Source organism: Neofelis nebulosa, chromosome 3 (assembly GCF_028018385.1).
Source record: "Neofelis nebulosa isolate mNeoNeb1 chromosome 3, mNeoNeb1.pri, whole genome shotgun sequence".
NCBI lineage: Eukaryota > Metazoa > Chordata > Mammalia > Carnivora > Felidae > Neofelis > Neofelis nebulosa.
In genome coordinates this window covers 77,641,514-77,661,326 of record NC_080784.1, presented here as the reverse complement: position 1 = coordinate 77,661,326, position 19,813 = coordinate 77,641,514, and the positions used below count along the sequence as shown (strand labels likewise).

Below are 19,813 nucleotides of genomic sequence, written 5' to 3'. Positions count from 1 at the left end.
ACAGGCTCCAGGCTCCGAGCCATCAGCCCAGAGCCTGACGCGGGGCTCGAACTCACGGACCGTGAGATCGTGACCTGGCTGAAGTCGGACGCTCAACCGACTGCGCCACCCAGGCGCCCCTACCATATGGGAGTTTCAAACAGCATGGGGAAATGGTATTGAGGTTGAAAAAAAAAAAAATATATATATATATATATACATATATATATATATATATATATATATATATATATATATGTATATATATATACGTATATATATGTATATATATATGTATATATATATATATATGTATACATAGATACAGAGAACAGAGGGGAGGTGGGAGGGGTGTGAAATATGCGAAGAGGATTAAGAGGTATAATCCTACAGTTATAAAATAAATAAGCTATGGGGATGTAATGTACAGCATAGAGAATATGGTCAGTAATACTGTAACAACTTTGTATGGCGACAGATGGTAATGACTTACTGTAGTGCCCATTTTGTATGTATATAAATATTAGATCACTGTGTTATACACCTGAAATACAGTGTGTGTATGTGTGTGTGTGTATATATATATATATATATAACTCTTTGACTACCATTGTTAACAAGTGCATGATAAAGTACTATTTTTAAATTAAAAAAATTTTTCCCTAAATTTCAGATTAACAAATTCTTATGGTTATTATCTTAAAATCATGTCACTAATTGGATATTTTAAATAAAAACTGATAATTGGACTAAGTCTATTTCCACAAATATTAAAGGTTTTTAGAGATTTTCAAGAACTTCTGCCTAATTATTAGTACCATGTAAAAGGCAATGTCATTCTATCACGATAGGAAAAAATATTTTATGATGAAGTATCACAAACTGGCTTAATTCCTTTGTCCTATAGGAATTTTTTAAATATTGAACATCACCTTAAATAAGTACACGGGGCTTAGAAATGGTTTGCAATAAAGGTCTTTACCAGACCAACAGTAAAATAATTCAGACATCAGCTGAGTATTTAAAATTAGCGCATAGCTTGGTCTTCAATCTAAGACAATTTATAGTAACCACTTACCAAGTTTCTAGTTCTGTCAACATTACTCAGTTTTCCAGATACTACACTGTAAGTGTTTCCAATAGGTTTTTCAGTAGGGAGAGGAGGTGGGCTTTGCGGATCCTCTTGTAAACCTGGAAAAACAGCAGTAATTCATCAATAATTTAGGGCCTTTGAGGATTCCAAAGTATGAAATGATTGCAGCTTGGTTCCTTAGGAAAATGGCTGTCCTAAAAGATCCATACGAAGAGTGGACAGCTAAATAAGTGACAAAGAGCTTCAGAAAAAGGATGGGTTTAGCAGGCATCAGTTAGTTTTACTGAACGTTGTATAGAGTAAAAATAATACTAAATAATTAAACAGAAGCCAGCAATTTTGAAAACCTTCAATGTGCCAGGCAGTAAGGCACCTTATCCGTATACATTTCTCCAACCAATGACTATCTATGTGCTAGATCTGTGTAGTTCACTAGCCAGTCGTTGCATGTGGTGATTTAAATTTAAATATTAAATAAAATTACAAATTCAGTTCCTCAGTTGCACTAACTACACTGAAATAGCTAGCACTTGAAATGTTCAGTTGCCATAATAGACAGCATAGTTTTAGAACGTTTCCACCTTTGCAGAGTCCTATGCACTATCTAGCACTATGCTACATAATATCCTAATTTTGCAGATGAAGAAACCAAAGCTGACAAGAAAACAGATAAGCTATCTGAAGTCTTAATGCTAGTAATTTTGGGTTTTGAACCCAGAAGCCTGTACTCACTATAATATGGCATGCTGTTCCTTTAATAGGTTGTGTATCCAACCCTCCCCCATCCAAATAACTGAATGTGTTTTCTAATTCATTAGCTCCAGATTAATGGGTTTAATTGCCTTCAATTTAACAAACAATATCTTCACATCCAAACTACACCCTTAACTCAGTGATAGTATACCCCCAGCTTATTTTAAAAAGAAGGAAAAGATCAGATTTAATTAGTGGCAACTAATTAAAATCTGTGTGCAAAAACACTTGGAGAAAGGATGACTGTAACATACTAAAGGAGGCTAAAGCTAATGGTGATTTAGGCACGGAAAGAAGACGGGAATTCTTTTCATTCTTTCAAATGAACACTCTCTGCTCTCACTTCACATGAAATACCTATAACAAGAGGATGGTTTGTCAGGTTCCTATTTTATCTACAGACAGGAAACACTCTCAAAAGAAGGAAAATACCCAGGCCAGCTACTATGAAAACAATGATTTAGAGACAGGCAAGCATTCTTAGGGAGCGGCAGGGCTACTCTGGAAATGAAGACACATAGGAAGATTTCAACTGAGTTGCCATCTTGAGGACTTTCTCTGTGGAACAATTTTCTTATTCTTACAAGGAGATGCTGAAATCATTTAGGATGCTGTATTGCTGCGACAAACAATTAAGGGTACAAAGCAGTAAGAATATGAAAGTAGAGAGGAGATGCCTTACTGGCAGGAAAGGACATAGGGGTTATCAGGTATGGATGTGAGGGGGGGAGGTGGAGATTTCCAATTTCAAATAATGTGGTCGGTAGAGGTCTCAATGAGAAAAGTGGCATTTGAGCAAAGACCTGAAGGAATGTTGAAGGAGGGAGCCATGCACATACCTGGGGAAAGGACATCCTAGTCAGAAGAAACAAATTTCAAGAGGAAAGAGCTGACATGTTCAAAGAAGGCCAAGGGGTTTTGCTTCACAAAGCTATTCCTTTCTTCGCCTGACCATTCCAAGTTCTTCCGACACCAAGGCACATATGAATTGCTGAATAAATGTGGTAAGTACAATTCTGGGGAGCTGGTTTTTGATGTAAATAGAAACAGCGCTGTAGAAACAGGCACTTCAGTTCTCTCACAGACAGCACTTGGAATCCAACTTTCTAACAGCTCCTGGAACTTTGTCAGAATAATAAAGGTGCTTCCTCAATATATCCTTTTCAGGGGGTGCATGGGTGGCTCAGATAGTTAAGCGCCTGACTCTTGGTTTCGGCTCAGGTCTTGATCTCATGGCTTGTGGGTTTGAGCCCCGCATCAGGCTCTGTGCTGACAATGTGGAGCCTGCTTGGGATTCTGTCTCTCTTTCTCTCTCTGCTTCTCCCCTGCTCTCTATCTCTCTCTCTCTCAAAATGAATAAACTTTAAGAAATATATATCCTTTTCAGGATTTCAGGACTATTTTTTATTAAAAAATTTTTTTTAAATGTTTTTATTTATTTTTGAAGAAGAGAGAGACAGAGCATGAGTGGGGGAGGAGCAGAAAGGAAGACACAGAATTTGAAGCAGGCTCCAGGCTCTAAGCTGTCAGCACAGAGCCCGATGCGGGGCTCAAACTCACAAACTGTGAGATCATGACCTGAGCCAAAGTCAGATGCTTGACCAACTGAGCCACCCAGGTGCCCCAGGATTTCAGGACTATTAAGCCAATTTATAAGTATGCAGAAAAGAATGAACATAGCAGGCCTGAGACTGCTTATTCTCAGAAAGATATGCTTCCAAGGTTGGTTCTTGCTGGAATCTGGGAACTTGGGCTTTGGGAAGGTTCCCACCATCCCCAGAACTGATAAAACAAAAGAATATGGTTTATGCTGAATACCTGCTTTCCTTCTGGTAATCTGGAATTTTGGAACATGCCAAAATTGCTAGAGGTGCCTATGTGACCAGCCCCCAATAAAAACCTTGGGCATTGAGTCTCTAATGAGCTTCCTCGGTTGACATTTCACCTGTGTTGTCACAACTGGTTCCTGGGGGAGTTAAGTATAGCCCTTGTGATTCCCCTGGGAGAGAACACACACAAGCTTGTGCCAGGTTTCCTTTAGGCTTTGCCCCATGTACCATTTCCCTCTGCTGATTTTGCTTTGTATACTTTTTGCTGTAATAAATCACAGCTGTGAACATAACTATGTGCTAAGTCCTGTGAGTCCTCTAGCAATCATCAAACCTGGGGGTCTTGGGGACCCTGATACAGCAGAAGAATAAATTCAAATATAAAAACTGTATTGCTTAAAACCCACATGAGCTTCAGGCAGCATTTATTATCATTATATTTCACTACACTTGTTAAAATCTAGGATACATTTTAACAAGGTAACGGCAAGCAGGCAAACAACCCAATGTCTGTGATACTTCTATAGCCCACTGATTTGTGGACTATATAATGCTGTCAAAAGAAATGAACCACCAGTTTTTTAATCTACCACATAACCTCCTAAGAAGCGAGGACCCACCAGAGTTTGGTACCCTTGACTTTTTCCTTCTCCTCATTCTTCACAGTAACTCAGTTCACTCTTTTCACTATTTGGCTTAGAGCCATCAATTAATAACCATCAAAAGACCAAAACCAGTATGATCCATCTGGGTAGTATTTTATAGAGAAACCATACCCATAAACTAAAGGGGTTTCATGGCTTTCTAGGGTATGCTTGCAAAATAACCCACGGATGCTACAGGTGAAGGACTGGGGACATTTGATCTGCTATGAGGAGGAATGGAGTGACAGGATCTCCTGTTAGATAAAAAGCAAGGATGCATCTGGTCTATGAAAATGCACCGAATGAAATGAAACGATAGCAGAAGCTCATGGAGAAAGCTGTGTGATCACTCCAAGCATTGCCAAGAACTGCTTTGGAACGCACCGTCCATGCACGTGCGTGTACACATACATGTACTTTTACACACACTTTTAAATAATCTCCAGGGTCTCAAATAAATGGGCCTGGCCCTCTTGGCTTCTCTTTTACAATAAATATTAGATTTCTTCGTGGCACATATATAGGCTCATACAAAATTTCATTTATTGTGCCGGTAAAAAAAATCAAGGAAGAAAACAGTATAAAAATGTTGTGTTATGCTAATTCTAAAAATGTTTAATACATGATTATGTTTTAATAATTTTGGTTAACTGCTCTTCACACAACTCATGCATACTTACACTTAGATTATGCTGACTGGAATAAGATACTATATCCAGAGAGACACATACAACTTTATTTGCTGTCAGTTTCAATTAGAGTTCATAGGAGAACGACTTGGGAGTTAAGAGGTGCTGACGCCCTGGTGCAGTCAAAAATTCACATTAACTGTTGACTCCCCAAAACCTTAACGACTAATATAGCCTAGTGATAAACTAAGTAGCCCAATAACCCAGATTTTATGTTTTATGTGTTATATACTGTAGTCTTACAATGAAGTAAGCTAGAAAAAAGAAAATGTTAAGGAAACCATAAAGAGGAAATATTGACAGTATTGTAAGAGATCTGTGTACAAGTGGACCCACACAAGTTCACACCTGTGTTGTTCAAAGGTCAAGCGGACTTTCCTGCCATCTTTACCAGAGGCACTAACAGGATACTCCAATTGTTCTGAGTTTCAGTCTCTCTATTCTCTCTGCCTAGAGATGATGGTATAGAGAAATGAAATCCGTATTTACTGTACCAACTGTCTAAAGAACTGTGAAAAAAAACCCTTGTTTTTAAATGTGCTTGGACTATAAATAATAATAAATGGCCGAATACACATAATTTCAAAAGCAGACATTGATAAATTAGTATATATTTTCCCCAGGCTCTTGGAGAAGCAGATAAAGAAGGCAGATTAGTGCTTACATTTTCCCGGTTTGGCTGGAATTCGAATCACAGTGGGCTTCCTGGTGGGTGCTGGTTGAACTGCTCGTTCTTTTGTTGGTTCTGTTTTTGTGGGGAGCTGAAAGGGATCTAATGAAAAACACAGTTTATTTTGCATGTTTTAGTTAACATGGACTCAAGCAAAAAACCTCATTCATAATTAAAGAGTCATATTTTCATGCCCCAGGGAAAACTATTCATGGATAAACAAAATCTCAGTTTGCAGAGACAAACACAAAGTCGGAGCTCATGAAAGGAAATAACTTGGTGCTCTGTAAATAATTCATGTGGCTTTTCTTCCTCTCTGATGAGAGATATCCAGGACAATCTTGAATTATGAAGAAGCAATCCTTCAAGGGAGTACAGTCATTTCGTAAGTGTTGCCTGAAAATGAGGGGCAACTGAAACAAAGAGCCAATTTCCCCGTATCGTGAAGCCTCCCAGATTCCCCAGGAAAGAAGGCCTTTTCTCCCTACCACTCCTGTGCCTGTCCCAGAAAACTCAGGCACAAGGCTCACCAAGGGCCCTCATCCTACCTAGCACCGTCCCTGATACAGAGTGTGCCTGGCACACCTTGCTGAGCAGAGTGTCAGTCGTTCAGTAAAACCACACTTCAGTTAACATGAAAATGAAAAATGTTTTATCTCTGAAATACGGTAAGACATCTTCCTTCAAATATTTCATTTGGGGGCAAGGATACAGGACTTGGCATTTCTCCACCTTAACTGACTCATTTAAAATTGACAGTGTATGTTTAGAGAAAGTATTTATTTTTATTTTTTTATTAAAAAATTTTTAATGTTTATTTATTTTTGAGACAGAGACAGAGACAGAGTGTGAACAGGAGAGGGGGAGAGAGAGAGAGGGAGACACAGAATCCAAAGCAGACTCCAGGCTCTGTCTGAGCTGTCAGCACAGAGCCCGATGCGGGGCTCGAACTCACAAACTGTGAAATCATGACCTGACCAAGTCGATGTTTAACTGATTGAGCCACTCAGGTGCCCCTAGAGAAAGTATTTTAAATAGAGACATAATTAACCAAACTTTTTTACTGAAAGAAACCATCTTTTTTCTTTAATGTAAATATTCTTTTCAGTACTTTAGGGAAATGCCCATATCATTTTTTTAAAGATGAGAAATCTAAAAATAAGTAGATTAGCATAAATAAAATAAATGCTGGGGCGCCTGGGTGGCGCAGTCGGTTAAGCGTCCGACTTCAGCCAGGTCACGATCTCGCGGTCCGTGAGTTCGAGCCCCGCGTCAGGCTCTGGGCTGATGGCTCGGAGCCTGGAGCCTGTTTCGGATTCTGTGTCTCCCTCTCTCTCTGCCCCTCCCCCGTTCATGCTCTGTCTCTCTGTCCCAAAAATAAATAAAAAACGTTGAAAAAAAAAATTTAAAAAAAAAAAATAAAAAAATAAAATAAAATAAATGCTGTATAATGGATACTCTCTGTAGCACACAGGATCTCTTGAGGCCTCCTTTGCCTTTACTCACCAAGAAGCAGGATGAGTATATGCTGTAATTCTGCACCCGTTCTATGGAATCTTAACTATAGGGAGATACTCCCTATAAAAACAATGTACAGCATAGCTCCTGTGATGAACAGCATTCATGTTCTGCCTATTATGAGCTGTGGTTCAATAAGCACCTTTTGCTGAGCAGCTATTTTCAAGATACATGAAGAGCTGAGCTAATGATAAGAAGGCCTTTCGGCCCCTAGATACTTGACCTTCCCTTCCATGCAGCTCTCAGGCAACCTTACCTGAGATCACTTGCTCACTAGCCACTTGCTCAAATATAGGATGTCTACCATGTGCCAGTAACAATGGTAGGTGGGAAGATACTATGGTAAAGTACAATCCCATTTTATTCTCTACCGCCTAGGAATGGCCCTGAGATGGCATGCCAGGTAAAACTATTATTACTGGCTAGTGAGAAAAACAAAAACAAAAAAAATTAGAGGAGTCCTCTATGGAAACCTATTAGCTCACAATGAAGCAATCTTGTCTATGTTCAAAAACCCAACTCAAGATTATCACAACAGTATCAAACTTGAAAAAAAGGATCTTGCAATAGTGTAACTTTATTCCACTGTAACCTATGTCCTCACAAAACAAAGAAAGCTCCTTTTAGCTCTAAATACATTTTTTAATTCTATATTTTGTTATAGCATTATTTTTTACTCCAAAAGAGTATTTATTATAAAAATGGGAGGGGCGCCTGGGTGGCGCAGTCGGTTAAGCGTCCGACTTCAGCCAGGTCACGATCTCGCGGTCCGTGAGTTCGAGCCCCGCGTCGGGCTCTGGGCTGATGGCTCGGAGCCTGGAGCCTGTTTCCGATTCTGTGTCTCCCTCTCTCTCTGCCCCTCCCCGTTCATGCTCTGTCTCTCTCTGTCCCAAAAATAAAAATAAAAAACGTTGAAAAAAAATTAAAAAAAAAAAAATGGGAAACATTAAGAAATATTTGATGGAAAGCCTTCTATAATCCCATCTCTTCAGTAATGATTAAAACTTGGTATTTTTTTTTTTTTACCATATTACATGTATTGTTATACAGGTATTTTGATAAACAAAAAAGCAGGACTTTATGTCTTTCTTTGTAATTTGCTTTTTCACTTTGTCCGCTCAATATTGCTTGGAAGCCTACTACGAATCAAATAGTATACTAGGTGCTGGGAATACTTCAGTGAACAGCAAAGAACTCTGTCCTCACGGCACTTACATTCCATCAGGGAGATGAAGATAATCAACAATAAATATGATAGATACATCGGTCATGTGGCACATTACATGAAAAGTACTATGAGAAAGGAAAACGTAGAGCACGGTTAGAGACTCTGGGTGTGGGCAGAAGGGAAGCAGTTTGCAGCATGAAACTGGAGTGCAGGGGGTGAGGGAGGGGAGTTCTCTAGGGTCATCTTTCCAACAACTGGATTTTACATATTCTAATAGTCCTTCCAACTTCAATAATATACATGTGGTCTCTAGGAAACAGTAATGGATAACAGGGGATAGGTGCAATTGTATTAAAGCTCATTACCGCAAATATTACCTGAATGTGGACTCCCTGAATGGTTCATCTGAGTAATACTAGCTAAAACGAGAGAATCTGAAGACCCTATGTAATCCTGGCATGCATTTTATTCAAACACAGAAACATAGCATCTTTCCTTTGTGCTGATCTTTCCCTTCTGTTCACCTCTCTCCCTATCATTGCCTTTACTCTGCTTCCCAGGCCTTTGTTGGAACCCACTGACTTCCAAGGACCCACTTTTCTTCCCCCAGCAGCGGTGGAGACTTTGTTCAGAGACTTGACTGCCCTCTCTCCCCCTTATCTTGGTTGTCACATCCCATTCTCTCAGGGCTCTTGTTTTCTACTGGGAAAAGCACCAAAAATTCACAAAAAGGAGTAAGGCTGTTAAATGTTCACTTGTACTCTACCTTTCAAGTGGCATTTCTGCTTTAATAGCTCCTTCTGGTGCCTACAATCTGTTGATTATTAGTACAGGCTTTTAGTTGATGTTGTCTTTTTGGGTGGGTGTGGAGGGGGAAGAAAATCTTGAGCATGGAATGACCTCAGCTATTTCCCAACTCATATTATATTCTGAGCCAGTATACCACCTACATTCTTTCACATTCCAGGAGGGAGAGCACGAACAAAGGGGGCATCAGGCAAAAGGGAAAAGACACTGCCAATCACAGGGGGCATCCAAATTATGCTCTCTGTTTGGAGGACTGGCCTCAGACATCTGCCCCAAATCCTGCACAGTATGTAACCTCATCTTCTGCATCCAAGGGTCCAGTGATTTTTTTTTTTAACCTTAAGAACTTAAATTGAAGTAGTATAGATATAATTTATATAACAAAGTATTCAAAGTGTCCTTCCTAGTTATCTACTCTTTCTCCGTCTTTACCTTTAATATCACTAGCTACTCTTTAATAATTGGCACTCAGATCATGTAAAATTATTCTACTATGTCTCTGGAAAAAAATTATTTCTCAATACAGTGAGCAAGGAAATCTCAGTGTTCTAGTGCTGCAGGCTATTTGGCAGGAGTGGGTCTGTTTGATGACCTGCCCCAGCTGTGCTCACCGAGTCAGTGAGCTCAGCATCTGCCTCTCTTGTCTGCGAGCTGTCCAGGGCTGTAATGCAGACAAGGTGTGCAGATTAGTGGGGAGGACAAATAGCATCACTTCAATAAGAAGGTGGGACCAGAGGCCTGATTTTCATCTTGATGATGCTATGCAAATCTCTCTTTAGCTACACTAGTATGAAGTTTACTTGTTATGTCCATTTATGAACAGGGTTATTTTTTTTCTAACAGAAATCTAAGTGGGCAATATATAAAATAAGGATGGCATCTCATGTTTGGGAACTCCAGGCATTGTCAAGCAGAGAACTGAATCACTGGTACTATTAAAATGTTTAAAGTTCATAACCTTTGACCCAGTAGTCTCACTTTTGGAAATTTATTCCTCAGAAATAAAAACACTAGTAGAAATGGCAATGTTTATGACAGTGTTTACTGCAGTATTTTCTGTAGAGGAAAAAGAAATCCAACAATCTAAAAGCACCATCCATCAATAGGGGAAATGTTCAATCAACTATGATACACTCATACTAAGAAATATCAGGCAGGTATAAGGAAACAAGAAGTTAGACCTACTGACCTAAAAAGAAGACCATAAATCTCACTGTTAAATAAAAAATGACAAAGGGCAGGGGCGCCTGGGTGGCTCAGGCCACTAGTTGGTTGAGTGTCCAACTCTTGATTTCAGCTTGGGACTGTGCCCCGTGTTTGGCTCTGTGCTGAGCACGGAGCCTGCTAAGATTCTCTGACTCCCTCTGCCCACCCCTTACTCTCGCTCTTAAAAAAAAAAAAAAAAGACAAGGGTATAGTATGGTAAAACTGTTTGTAAAAGTAGGTAAAAGTACATGTATGTATACATGTTTGTAAGCTTTGGTTTGAAATGTCCAAAGACATGGAAAGCTACATACAGTATTGTTTACACTGGTTCCTCTGAGGATATGGATGGATTGGAGGGAGATACATTTTTTTTTCTTTCACTAGATGTTTGCATTGTTGACTTGTTATAGCAGTATAACATTACTTTGTAACAGAAAAAAATGCAGTAAGATAAAGCCAATCACAAGAAAAAAGTTACAAGATTAAGCTGAAATAACAACCCTGACAACCAACCAAACCAAAAAACACTTAAAAATAAGGCGAGGAAAGTGAAAATTCTTGTTCCTTTAGTTGGTTTTTAAAGGCAATAATAGCCATAAAACTTTCTATAAGATAACTAGAAAAATTAAAACTGTTTATTGGATATAGTTCCTCAGTGATTTTATTTAATAGGATTTTCTGTGCATACATCTATGTTTTTGAATTTGTCTTTAGACATATGCAGTTCAAAATAATTAGCTTCGAATTGAAATCTTGAATAATACAGCAATTTAGAAAAATCATGTATTATTATTTTAAAATTTCGGGGTGCCTGGGTGGCTCAGTCGGTTGAGCGGCCGACTTCGGCTCAGGTCATGATCTCACGGTCCGTGAGTTCAGGCCCCACGTCGGGCTCTGTGCTGACCGCTCAGAGCCTGGAGCCTGTTTCAGATTCTGTGTCTCCCTCTCTCTGACCCTCCCCCGTTCATGCTCTGTCTCTCTCTGTCTCAAAAATAAATACATGTTAAAAAAAATTTTTTTTTTAAAATAAAATTTCTACTCATCACAAGACTGAGGATCACATGGGAAGCAGCGCTCGCTCTCTCTCTCACTCTCTCTCTCTCTCTCTCTCTGGCAAAGATGACAAAAACTAACTCTCCCAGCTTTTCATCCTAATTCTGCTTATATTTTGCTGTTCGAAAACCAGGTTCCCCATTCTCTCCTGCCAATCCTGTTCCTTCATAAAGACTACTTTTGTTACTTTTTATACATCTTTCCAAAGAAACTACATATGTGAATGTGTGTGTTTTAAATAAACAGCAGCTAAAATACCACGAATGCTATCTGTACCTTGCATTTTTCACCTAATAATAATATCTTAGAGGTTGGTAGGAGGTAATAGGTGGTATGTTTCCTTTTTAATTAACACACAATCCTCCACTGTATTGTGGATGTACCATTATTTATTTAAGCAATCCACTGGAGGTTACTTGCAATATTCTGTAGCAATAGCCCTCCAATGGGGTGCAAGAATAAGCCCTTGAAGCTCTGAAAATTGTGCATACATGAGTTAAGGGGCTATTTTCAAAGGAGATAAAAGATTCACAGGATAACCTGATTGTGAGTTCTGTGACCCAGAAGGGGTTAAGAACAACAGTGCCACAATTCTCTTACCCAGTTTGCTTTTGTTTCCACAGTAAAAAAAAACCACAAAGCATCTCAAAGAAGAAAAAAAATCTCCTACCCAAATCTAAGGAAGGTCCATGGCATTTCTCTCCACCTTTATTTGCAGTATGTATTCTGCCCTCCTTCTAGGCCCTCACACCAAACCAATTATTCTACACCTGCTGCCAAACAAGTAGGCCCCTTTACACCTATATCCGCATGGTCTTCATTACTGGGCTGAGAAAAACACTGATGATAATGTAGTTTTCTGCCCATTACCTGTCTCTAATAATATGCTTGTCATCATAATTAGTTTCACCATCCTTGGCTTGCTTTTCTGTCATTTCCTTCCCTTGAGTTCTGTTAATAGCAGAAATTGGCTGCTAAACTATTATTCTGGGCTGTGTAATGGAGCTGACAGCAAGGCATTCTGCCTCTTTTTTTTGACAACTGGGTATGATTTGTAAAGGTGTGAAGAGGAATTGCTAATACTTCTCAGCTCCATTACATTAACCTGGAAGGCATTCTACCCAAGAAATGAATCCAATATTAAATTGCTTGTTTTATGAGTTTTCCTTTAATAATTTTTCTAATCTTTATAATGTTTTCATAGCTCCAGTATTTTCTGATCTCTATTTTCTGAGATTAATATGGCAACCTCATTTTATGAAAACTACTTTATTAGATTTTCTTTATTTCTGAGGGAAAGAAAAGAAGGAAAGACATATTTGTGAGTTCCTCTCCTTTTTCTCATGTTCTCTTCCAGTTTCTGGCTAATGCCAGGATGATTGAGTAAGGTTTCACAAAGAGACCATAATCCTTTATTTACAAAGACAATGCTATTGATATACCATCAAAAAGTCACAAAGCCCCAAATCAATACACAAACAAAAATCTCTCTGCATGTTGAGGAATTCATAGGTGATCCTAAAGGCCTCTGGAGGACAGTAAGCAGGGAAGCAATGAGGTCCAATGTACACTGTAGAAAAAAATCCCTTGGGAAGCCATGATATGGAGGATGATAGGTTTGACACAGAAGCAGGGGCTCAATTTAGGAGGCCACTGCAGTAATCTGGCCAGAGTCCTAATGTGGGGCAGCAGAGGGGGGATGAAAATGAGAGGAAGACTCAAGAACCACTTAGAAGGCTAAACCAGCCAGCAGGAGTTGGTAACTAATCAGATGTTAAGAGCAAGAAGTAACAATAATAACTACTACTTAATGGGCACTTCCCATGTTTCAGACACTGGGACAGGGCTTCCCTGCATAATCACATTTAATCCTTGCATTACCTCCATGAGGAGTTATTATTACCTCGTTTTATAGATGAGGAAACTGAGGCACTGTCAGGTCAAGTAAATTGCCCAAAGTCACACAGCAATTAAGTGGTAGGCTATGGCCCGTCTCACTCCAAGTCCAAACAAACAGCCACTGGGTGACAGGTAGGAAGACTCAAAGATGATCTCTAGGATTCTCTAGGGAAGGCCGGGTATATGATAGAGTTACTATGGGATGTGCAGGTTAGAAAGAAGAGAAAGTAAATGTTCAGTACAACTCCACAGTTGAGAGCAATGGTTAAAGTCAGGGAGGGCAAACAAATTACACATTTTGCTGAAAGACTGCCTAAATAATTAAATGTTGTGCAGTGAAGCGGGAGAAATCAAGAAACAGAAAAGGCTGAGTATGAAGCATGAGACTATATTCATGTGGAATGTATATGGTTGACCTTCTTTTTGAAGATGACTATAATTATCTGTTTGATGACATGGAATAAATTTTCAGCAGTTATTAACCAAGTTGCCATCCCCACAGAATCCAGTGGTTTCTACAAAAGGTGGTATTTCTTTGGGTTGTACCATTTCCACCTCTTCTCGGCTTGCTGTTGTTGGATTTACCCATCCCTGTCCCACCCTGAACTTTGTAACACCAAAAAGGTTTAAGTAAGAAAATGACATAACAAAGACTTGAAAAGTTTTCAAAGTGTTCCCTGGTGTAATGATTCATGAAAATGTTGGGTAGCAACATAATGTAATGAAAAATATACTAGATTTAGAATAAAAAGACGGAGTTTTGGGGCACGTTGGGCGTTTTAGTTGGTTAAGCATCTGACTCTTAATCTTGGCTCAGGTCATGATTTCATGGTTCGTGAGATCGAGCCTCACGTCAGGCTCTGTGCTGACAGCATGGAGCCTGCTTGGGATTCTCTTTCCCTTTCTCTTTGCCCCTCCCCTGCTCTTGTGTGTGCTCTCTCTCTCAAAATAAATAAATAAAACTTAAAAGAAATACAGTTTGAATCATACCTTGAAAACTGTTAGTGTTAGGACACTGGGCAAGTTACCCATTGATTTCTCAGTCTCATTTTCTTCTGCAAACTGAGGACAACAATCCCTTGCAGAGGTTTACTACAAGTATGAAATTAAATGATGTATGTCTGGGTATCTACCACAGGGTTTGGAACATTGCCGAATCTTAATATATTCTAACATCTTTCCTTCTACCCCTTATAGACAAGACGCAAGCTATAGCCGGTTTAATGTGTGCAGGATAAATATTTAATAAATATGTTTGTTATCACTTAAAATACACTTGTGCTGTGCAGAATTTGGTTTTGAATCACAGAGCTTATGCCATTTTGATGCATGTTAAACATTTATAAGATGACAGCTAACCTTTTGAAAATACTATTAAGCTTATATGTTCACAAAATTTACCCAAGTAAGTAAACAGCAATAAAAGAAATCCTCAATGACAAGTAAAGCAGCTTACTCTGACAAATCAAAGATAAGCTTTATGATCATATTCTCCATCTGAACAGTGTGAGGAAAGAAAACATACTCTCTGAATTTCCTCTTGAGAAATTTAATTGTCCTGATCTTGGCAGGAAACTTACAGCTGTTGTATTTTATTTACAAAACTTTGCATTCCCAAGGGAAGACGTTCTGTGAAGATTACTGAAAAAAAAATTTGCAACATATGGCTGGGTCCTCCTCATTCCTTGCTTTGCTCTTGCCAGAGTCCGTCCCAGGGCTGGCATCTCTTCTGGCACTCCCAGTGAGGCTGGTTCAATCTGAGGAGCCTTTCTGGGGCCACTGCATGATTTCCCATCTATGAGAAATTTCCCCTGCATTTCCCTGATGCTTGAATCTCCACCTGCCAAAGCAAGGGAGCCAACCTCACACCTAGTTTTGTCGTTAGACCGAGTCTGCTTATTCCTGGCTCATGTAATAGTCATCAACATGTGTCTCCCTCTTTCTCCATCTCCATCTCCCCCCATCCCATATTTTCCCTTCCTTCTCTGTCTCTATCTCCTACCCAGCTCCATGTTTCTTAAACTTTCTGTGTTTCTATCTTCTATATATACACATATGCATATGTGTACACACACATACACAACTCAATAACTTATGTGTTAGAAACTAAAACAGCAAGTGCCATTCAAGATGCCCTCTGAGGAGTTTACACTCCCTTCCACTTCTGATTTTTACTCACCCAGAACCATCTCTGAACCAACAGATTCTTCAACCAGGTTCCCGGGTGGGGTGGGTAAAACATCGTCATCAAAACTGATGAGGTCGATGTCCCCTGAAGGCTTGCTTTGCAGAGCTGTAACTGTGGAGTTGGCTGAGGGTCCTTCTCCCAGTGACCTGAATGCTTTGGCCTGTGACGCCACTGAGAGTCGGGGAGGAATGGTGACTGGTTTCAGCAAAGCTGCAGGGCCGGGGTTTTCTAAGGAAACCGATTTCTTCGGCAACAAAGGCCGAGGAGCAGGAGTTGGAACTTTCTTCCCACCATCAGGGCTCTCAGCCACAGGTCCCCCTCCAGGAATCTCAGGATTAACACTTCGTATAAGGCCAGCATTTGGTTTCTTTGGCAATTCAGGTTTGGTTACTGGGATGCTCCCTACCTCTTGTGGTGGAGGGTGTGGGGTGAGCCCCTCCCGAGAGGCCACCTTGAGTCTGTTTTCAGTCCAGGAGTCCCATTCTCCAGAAGCTCTGTTAGCAGCTGGTTTGGGAGCCACTGTGGGTTTCCCTGAGGGAACAGCAGGTCTTGGGGGGAGTGTGCGGGGAACAATTTCTGGTTTCACAGACAGTCCCGAGGTTTCTTTATTTGTCTGACCCTCAAATGCTTTGATTCTTGAAACAACACTATTTTGGCTTCGTTCTGTGTTCATAATGTTCATCACTGCCTGACTATCCAAGTCGTTGGTGCTGTCCAACAGAGACTGGGGCTCGCTCGGGGAGGATTCCCTTTCTGTGGCCACAGGGCTAATTTTCTGGTGATTTTGCTCTTTAATGTGACTATCTCTGGCTATTGGTCTGAGGTTGGCTTTTGATCTTGGTCTTGGCACTGGACATCTTGGAGCACTGGAGTTCTCTGGACAATTCTGTTCTTCAGAAATATCAAAGACTATTAGAGGTGGCACATCTGTTGGATGATCACTGGCTGAGACCACTGAGGAAGGATGGAGAGGCTTGAGAGGTGCCTGTAGTGCTGACAAGACCAAAAGCAACAGAAAGAAGTTGCACCATTATAATTTAAAAGAAAAAAAAATAGAAGATACACAGATTTTTAAAAAATATACATGTAGAATATCAAGAGATTTTGATTTCCTTAATTGATAAAAAGTAATTCCAAAATCAAGGGGGAGATGTTTATATTCAGCTTTTCACAAGAGTGTTCTTCAAGTTGTATTTATTCATAAAAGAAATATTCATTACCAATTATTTTAAAACACCATTAAATTCTTGATTCTCAGTAGATTTATCACGCAAACACTTTCTCTCTCATAAGGATTCCAACATTTCTTGTTTTACTTTTCCAAAGTAACATACTCTCATCTCTGTTATTCGAACACAATGCTTTTTAAAAGCTTAACAGGACAACCACCTTTAACATCCCATCAAAGTTACATTGCTAAATATAACATCCTTCTCAATGGGAATTCAGAAGATTAGCAATAATACAACCATGAGTTAAAAGGATGATGTTTTTGTGATATGAACTAGGGTGAGTCTCAGAGACAGGGCCTGCGGCTCATAAGAATGATCTACTGTAATAATCACACCAAGTCAAAATAAAGAAAGCATACAGTGATCACAGTGACTGGGAAGCAGAGCTCAATGAATTATGCACAAGTTGCAAATTATTTTAAAGGCTAGAAGCCTACTGATTACCTTCCTAGAACTAGGTCAGAATTAGGGAAGACAAATTACTTGCACTACTTTGAGGCAGATGGTTGTCTATTTCATCTGAAAAGTCAGTCTGAGTTGCAGAAGTAATTGTGTGCCTTGGAGTGGCAGCAGCATTATTATTATTCGTAGTGTTAACTTGAACTTGGTTGATTTCTTTTATGACTTGTTCATAAGATGGTGGGAGCTGCAAAATAAAGAATGAAGGTTTTAGACATCTATGGACAAATAGCCAAAATGTTAAACGTCTCACTTTTCTTGTCTTTGAACTTAATTTTAAAAATAAAATGTAGGGGTGCCTGGGTGACTCGGTCAGTTAAGCGTCTGACTCTTTTTTTTTTTTTTAAGTTTTATTTATTTATTTTGAGAGAGAGAAAGACAGAGTGAGTGAGTATGAGCAAGGGAGGGACAGAGAGAGAGGAAAGAGAAGAGAATCCTCCCAGGAGGCACAGAGACTGCTTGCGATTCTCTCTCTCTCCTTTCTCTCTCCCTGCCCCTCCCCCATTTGTGCATGTACACATACTCTTTCTCTCAAAAAAAATAAACATTAAAAAAATAAAAATAAAATGCAAAGAGATAATGTGATACTTATTTACCTCAGCAGGAACCAGCTCACTGGGCCTCCAAGGGCCTGCTGCAGAAGGTGGGGGAAATCCCAATCCTGGGGGTGGAGCTCCTGGAAACCACGAGGCTGGCCTTAGGGGCTCAGCTGCCACAATGGTAATCTCTGGGCGCCTAGCAGACAAGACCTCAGTGAGGGTTTACAGGTCGGTAACAAGCTATTGTCTATCTGCAAATTGTCAAAGATTCATGAAAACAACCACCTCTCCCCCAAAAGTTACATAAGAACTGCCATAATCACAGAAATGACCTGGCCTGGGCTATCAAGGGAGCAAATGACAGTCATCTTCTAGGACTCTGGGCCTCAATGTTAGAGATGTACCCTCGGCCCACTTAGCTCTTCTTTGGTTGATAAGGATAAGAACTAACTAGGCCCCATACAATCTCTTCATTCCAGGGTTCTACTGTCTAGCCTATACCACAAACATAAATATATGGCAAGGTAGAAAAGTACACCAGTGAAGTACAATTGCTTAGTTTTCTGCCATTATAAATTATATACTCAGACACGATACCATATAAGAAGAATATCCTTTCCTCCTCACCCAACTCTACCCCAATTCAAAGTTATCTTTCCTTGTTCACTTCCAGACCGTGACATGTGTGTCTGTGCTCCTGGTCAGTTTTGTATATGAATTTGATCATTAATCTTTAATACTGAGGGGCCACAGTGATTCACCATTTTCTTAATCTGATTCTACATTCTCATGTTTAAACTTAATACTCAACCTGATTTCCTAACTAATACCAACTGTGTGACCCTGGGCAAATGATCAACCTCTCTTAGCCTCAGTTTTCTCATCTAACAAATAGAGATGATGACTGATATCTGCTCTACCTTTCTCTAGCACTCTACAGAAAATAAAAATAAAAATAAAAAGCACTGCTATTATCAAAACTGGGCATATACACATTCTCATGCTAGCCCATAAAACAGTAGAATCTGCTTATTGATTAAATGTGAATTGCAATACGTAAAAACCCCTGCTTACAACTTTTATTTGAATAATAGGAGTTACTAGTTAATAAATGTTAAGCACTACACATGTAATAATCCTTATGACAGCCTTGAGATAGGTATGATTAGCAGCATTTAAAAAAAAAAAAAACTTTATTTTTAAGTAACCTCTACATCCAACATGGGGCTCAAACTTATAACCTTGAGATCAAGAGTTGCATGCTCTACTGACTGAGTCAGCCAGATGCCCCTGATTAGCAACACTTTAAAGATAGGAATACAGAAGCTAGAAAAGGTTGAGCAGCTTGCCCAGGGTCACACAGTGAGAAGGCAGTGAAGTCAAAATTTGAACTTGGTTATGTCTGACTCTAAAATCCTCATTCTTCATTACTGTATAATATAGTCTGTAAGAAATGTGAAAGCAGGGTCCCTGTTTTATAAAATTCCACCCATCTATTTATCCACCTGTCCATGCTTCCATCCATTCTACCATCTGTTTGTCTGCCTACTGGTCCTTCCTTGTATCTACTCAGTGACTTCCTCCTTCCTCTTGCCTTCGCTCCAACCAGCCATCCAGCCATTTATCCATTCAGCTATCTATCCAGCCTGACTCTTTCTCTTTCCTTATTCTTCCATTCAATTTTCTATCTTGTCATCCATTTACTTATGCAACATTTACTAAGTAGCTGGGAGGTACAAAGCATTTATTTGAAGCAGTTACAACAGTGTTTTACATATACCAGTTGCTTAATAAACATTTAAAAAATTAACTTCAGTAAATAATTATTGCCAAAAGAACATTTTGAGGTTTGTATCGCTTCTTCTCCCAGCAAAATTTCCATCATTCAAACTTATAAATTAGGAAATATACCGATGAGGTAGAACATTGCTTATGTTATACATTGCTTATGAAAGAGAAATATTTAACTTGCTGACAGCACACTTTGATTTCATTAGCAGAATATATGACCTCTGTTATAACCATACCTCCTATCTCGATGAAGATCGCTCTGAAAAGAAGTCCGAGAAGCTATAGAAGAAAAAAAA

General features: G+C 39.4%; 1 protein-coding gene across 2 annotated transcripts in view; it reads right to left on the bottom strand.

Annotated features, from left to right (window-relative positions):
- SH3D19 (SH3 domain containing 19) overlaps positions 1-19,813 on the bottom strand; it is a 189,479-nt gene that overhangs the window by 31,275 nt on the left and 138,391 nt on the right. Inside the window, exons 4-9 of one of the 2 annotated variants that reach the window (XM_058721173.1) lie at positions 19,754-19,796; positions 17,784-17,922; positions 17,212-17,374; positions 15,488-16,489; positions 5,652-5,759; positions 1,058-1,170 (exon numbers count right to left, since the gene is read on the bottom strand). In XM_058721173.1, the coding sequence (XP_058577156.1) occupies positions 1,058-1,170; positions 5,652-5,759; positions 15,488-16,489; positions 17,212-17,374; positions 17,784-17,922; positions 19,754-19,796 (1,568 nt within the window). The remainder of the gene's footprint in view (positions 1-1,057; positions 1,171-5,651; positions 5,760-15,487; positions 16,490-17,211; positions 17,375-17,783; positions 17,923-19,753; positions 19,797-19,813) is intronic. The other variant, XM_058721174.1, reaches the window with a different exon arrangement.